The sequence below is a fragment of the Penaeus monodon genome, chromosome 35 (genome assembly GCF_015228065.2).
Source record: "Penaeus monodon isolate SGIC_2016 chromosome 35, NSTDA_Pmon_1, whole genome shotgun sequence".
Lineage (NCBI taxonomy): Eukaryota > Metazoa > Arthropoda > Malacostraca > Decapoda > Penaeidae > Penaeus > Penaeus monodon.
This window is the reverse complement of record NC_051420.1, coordinates 24,319,751-24,324,750: the sequence shown is the minus strand read 5'-3', so window position 1 is coordinate 24,324,750 and position 5,000 is coordinate 24,319,751. Positions and strand designations below refer to the sequence as shown.

At 39.5% G+C, this 5,000-nt stretch overlaps 1 protein-coding gene across 1 annotated transcript; it reads left to right on the top strand.

Annotated features, from left to right (window-relative positions):
* Positions 1-1,931: 1,931 nt before the first annotated feature.
* LOC119595273 lies at positions 1,932-2,934 on the top strand. The gene is made up of 3 exons (XM_037944431.1): positions 1,932-2,053; positions 2,279-2,590; positions 2,751-2,934. Exons 1-3 carry the CDS (start codon positions 1,932-1,934, stop codon positions 2,932-2,934), a joined length of 618 nt encoding a protein of 205 aa, XP_037800359.1.
* The last annotated feature ends 2,066 nt before the right edge of the window (positions 2,935-5,000 follow it).

The following is a 5,000-nucleotide window of genomic DNA, read 5'->3' as shown; positions in this document are numbered from 1 at the left end:
CTCAGGCGGCGGTAATACAAGATACGTACGAATGAGAATCTAGTTAGGCAACTCATAAACTGCAAATGAACACCTATACTGACAACTGAACGCAGAATACAAAAAAAACTTCAATGCACAATTAAATAAGTCGAGATTAAGTATTGAACGCAAAAAGAAAATAATATAAGGAAAAGCTAAGCATTGATCACCATTATTTTCTGACAAACCTTCACACTCGGGTCTTGGGTGCGGTGCGAGGCGAGGAGAGGCTGGGGAGATGCACGGCTGACGAGGCAGAGAGCGGGCCGCCCCTGTGCGGCTGACGGGGAGATTTGAGGCGCTGCGTGGTGAGCAAGGTCTTGGCGCGACAGGTCAGCAGGATGGTGTTGTTCCTGCTTGGTCGCGACTGCGTGGATGAATCCGCATGGCGAGGAACTCGGCTTGGTGTAGAAATGTTTTGGGTGGTCAGTGTCCTTGGTGATACGTGGTCCAGCTGGGGTTCTTCTAAAATCTGCACAGCGTTGTCGGCAACAGATGATACAGGTGTTGAGGGTCAGCTGCAGGTGTTGAGAGTGGCGTGACTTGCTGTGTCGGAGTTCAGCAGCTAAGCGGACAACGTCGGTTATCCAGCCTTGGAGACATCTCGTCAGGAGTTCTGCTCACACTATGGCGAAGTATTGCGTGCTCGGCAGAGTGTGCTGTTGATGCGGAGCAGGAACTTCGGAGGCGCTATAGGAGTTCAAAGTCACCGCTAAGCCACCAGTTGTAAGAGCCGGAATGATGGGCCCTACAAGAGTATGGTAGGTGGCGAGCTTAGGGTGTAAGGTAGACGACCAAGATGTAATGACTCCTTTTATTATATATTATGATGGAGTACGGCTGCGCCAAGGAGCGAGGTGTTGCTCCTTGGCTCCCCGCAGGGAGTCTGCCTGCCATCTCCTACAGTGGTCTAAAGATGGGCATAGATCACGTGCTTAACATATGACAATCATTGGTGATGAAAGGTACTGTTACAACAATGCATAGCTCTGTGGAAGGGGATAGACAACACAACATTGGAATGTCTAGTGTGGCAACGAGAGACGAACAAACAGGTAAAGCAATGGACACACTTATATGTATGTGTGTGTGTGTGGGAATATAGGCATGTGACAATACATAAGATTACGCAAGTCATGTAGAATATAACAGATAAATAGAATAACATTGGCATACACATTTCAGCAACATCACATATATAAAGCTGGGTTACAGTGTTGTGTGTGTGTGTGTGTGTGTGTGTGTGTGTGTGTGTGTGTGTGTGTGTGTGTGTGTGTGTGTGTGTGTGTGTGTGTGTGTGTGTGTGTGCGCGCGTATGCGTATGCTTGGTCCTTCTTGTATATATGTGTTATATATATATATATATATATATATATTTATATATATATATATACATATATATACATATATATACATATCTATCTATCTATCTATATATCTTCATATTTACATATACACATACACATACACATATATATTTATATATACATATATACATAGAGCTAGATATATACATATGTATATCTGCATATATATACAGGGTATGTATGTGTGTGTATATATATATATATATATATATATATATATATATATATATATATATATATATATATATAATATAAATACACACACACACACACACACACACACACACACACACACACACACACACACACACACATATATATATATATATATATATATATATATATATATATATATACATATATATATATATATATATATATATATATATATATATATATATATATATATATATATATAATGTCCGCATTCAAATTACACAAAAAATGCTTAAAAACCGTTATGCAGTCGTTTCAGACTCAAACCTTCTAGCAAAAATGCGTAACACCGCCAGCAGCTGGCCCCATGACTCATAATGCTTGGTCATGACTTCGATGGCACTCCAGGTGAAATTGCGAAAAATAAACATTACTCTGGAAAACTCCGCCGTCATTCCAAAGCAATGCGTCCTCTCGAGTAGCTCCATGCAGCATGATTTTATGGCTTAGTATGCCTGTCCGTTTCTATTTGTGTATGTGTACACATTTTTTAAATATATACACAAACACACACACACACACACGCGCGCGCGCGCACAGTGCCGGTTCCATGCCCGGGTAAATAGAGAGGGTTGGTGTACGGAAGGGCATCCCATCCATAAAAACCTAGCCGCGTCTACTATGGAAAGCCTAAAACACTTACAAGTATACATCCAGGGCATACCCTGTTTAAGCGACGCGGAGGGGTCTCGCCTGACCCCTTCGATAAATGGGCAAGGGCTACCATGCCAAAATGGACTGGCACGGTTAAGGAGGCAAGTCGAGAGAACGAGAATTGGTACATTAAATGTAAGTGCTATGAATAGGAAGAACCTCGAAATGAAGAATAAGCGTGTTGGCATATTATGTGTGCAGGAAACGCGCTGGAAGGATGACAAAACAAAGGATATTTGGGAGGGTTATAAATTACTGTATAGTGGAGCAGATGTGAGAGGAAGAAATGGTGTAGGTGTTATCCTTAGTAGAGTTATGAAGGACAACGAAAGGTGATGTCAAAAGAATGGGTAGTCGCATTATGAAAAGTTAAAGTAGCCCTTGAAGAAGAAATTATTATTATTGTTAGTGTATATGCATCATAGTCAGGTTAAGAGGAGGAAAAAAGGTAAAGTTCTGGTAAGATATGGATAAAATGCTTATGTCTATCAGTAAGGATGAAAAGTTAGTCATAGGAGGTGAAATAAATGACCATATAGGAACAGAAAAGAGAATACATGAAGGGTGGGGAATGGAGGGGATAAATGAGGAAGGGAAAAGCATCATAGATTTTGAAGTAGCATACGACCTAGCAACAGTTTCTACTTTCTTCAAGAAGCATAGATACGAAACATAGTAGTGGAGGGAGGGAGTCACAAATTTATTATATATTCTGTAGGAGGAGGAATCTGGAAGAAGTTCAAGACTGCAAAATAATTTATGAGGAAAATGTGGGAACCCATCACAAACTGTTACTGTGTGACTTTAAGTTACAAAAAGAGAACAGAGGAAAGAAAAAGGGAACGCCCAAGATCAAGTGGTAGGACCTACAAAAGGCGAAATGAAAACCAGATTCAAAGAAAACGTGATTAGAGAAATACAATTGAGAGAGGACGAAATGAGCGGTGGAAGATAAATGGTAGATTATCTCAGGAGTAGCCGAAAGTGTACTATGTAAAACAACAGGAAACAAACCACCAAACAATAAACAAACTTGGTGGTGGAAACAGGGGTTACAAGAAATAATAAAGGAGAAGAAACTCAAAGGACCCATGCTAGAATAGGAACTGAACAAAGTAGAGAGGCATATAAAGAGGCAAATAAAAGGGCCAAGAGATCAGTCTTCTTCTTCTAAGTGCCTTGTCCTTTCAGGGCGTTGGCGATCATGGTTTTCCATCCCGTTCTGTCTGTTGACAACTTTAGCAGTTCTAAGTCACTTCTGCCCATATTGAGATCTTATTTCAAGCTGGTGAAATGAAATCCTGAGCATTCTTCTGTGGAACCACATTTCTACTGATTTTAATCTTTCTTTCATATTTTCATTGACTGTCCAAGCATCACACCCATAAAGCAAAACTGACCACACGTAACATTCTAACACTCTAACTTTGGTTTTTACCTTCAACTGTCTGTTCTTAAAGACAGCACTCATCTTGTTGAAGACTTCCTTTGCCATACCAATTCTTTTCTTTATTTCAGTTACACTTCTTCCATCTGATGTTATCAAACTACCCAAGTATGTGAATTTCTCAACATTCTTTATTTCTTCACCTTTGATATTCAAAGAGCATTTTGGCGTTATATTCTTACTTGATATCACCATACATTCCATCTTCTTGATTTTTATCTGAAGACCTTTCTTCTCACTATCTGTTACAACCTTTTTCAATATATTTTGAAGATCTGTTTCCGTTTCTGGTATTAGTACAGTGTCATCTGCATATCTCAAGTTGTTAATATTGATCCCTCCAACACCTGGCATGTTTTAATCTCATTTAAAATAATTTCACTGTATAAGTTAAACAGAGCTGGTGATAATACACACCCTTGTCTTACACCTCTCTTGACTGATGCCCAGTCACTTATTTCTCTGTCTATTCTGATGGCAGCACTCTGTTCCCAATACAAATTCCTAATCAGTTGTAAGTCCTTTCCATCAATATCTAATGCTCCCAACATTCTAAACATTTCTTCATGTTTCACCTTATCAAATGCTTTGTTATAGTATAAGTCCTTCTAAACTTCTATCGCTCTTTCTCCCAACATTCTCAATATAAATATTGCATTCCGAGTCCCTTTTCATCTCATGTAAGCATTCTGTACTTGCGATATTTCTTCCCTTATTTTGGTCTTCATTCTCTTGAGCAAAACGTTCAGGATCAATTTTGTAATGTGGCTCATTAAACTTATTGTCCTGTGGAGTTCACATTCACTTGCTCCAGGTTTCTTGGGAAGCACTATGAATACAGACTTGTTGAGGTCAGTTGGAACGAGACCTAGGTTGTAGATGTTGTTTGCAATTTCAGTTACTTTTTGAACTCCAAACCCTTCTAGTTCTTTTACCAACTCTATTGCTATGTTGTCCGGTCCTGTAGCCTTACCATTTTTCATTCTATGAAGTGCATACTGTACTTCTTCCTGCATTATGCTTGGTCCATCTACTTCTTTCCTGATGACAGGCCTTCCTCCTCTTTCATCTTCAAACAGTTCACCGATGTACTCTGTCCATCTGCTCATGATGTCTTCTTTCTCCAGGTGTATACTTCCATCTTTTGCTCTTATGCATCCACTTGAAACGCACACTTTCCGTCCCACTATTTCCTTGATTTCTTGATGCATATTCCTCACATCCTTATTCTTTAAGCTCTCAACTTGCTCACATTTGTTGTTGAGCCATGTTTCTTTTTCCTCGTTGCATTTCTT

Coding starts and splice junctions, on each gene's coding strand:
- LOC119595273 (XM_037944431.1), top strand. CDS start 1,932: ATGACTTCGATGGCACTCCAGGTGAAATTGCGAAAAATAAACATTACT. Junction 2,054..2,278: donor CAGCATGATTTTATGGCTTA/GTATGCCTGTCC, acceptor ACCCTGTTTAAG/CGACGCGGAGGGGTCTCGCC. Junction 2,591..2,750: donor GTTATGAAGGACAACGAAAG/GTGATGTCAAAA, acceptor TATGTCTATCAG/TAAGGATGAAAAGTTAGTCA.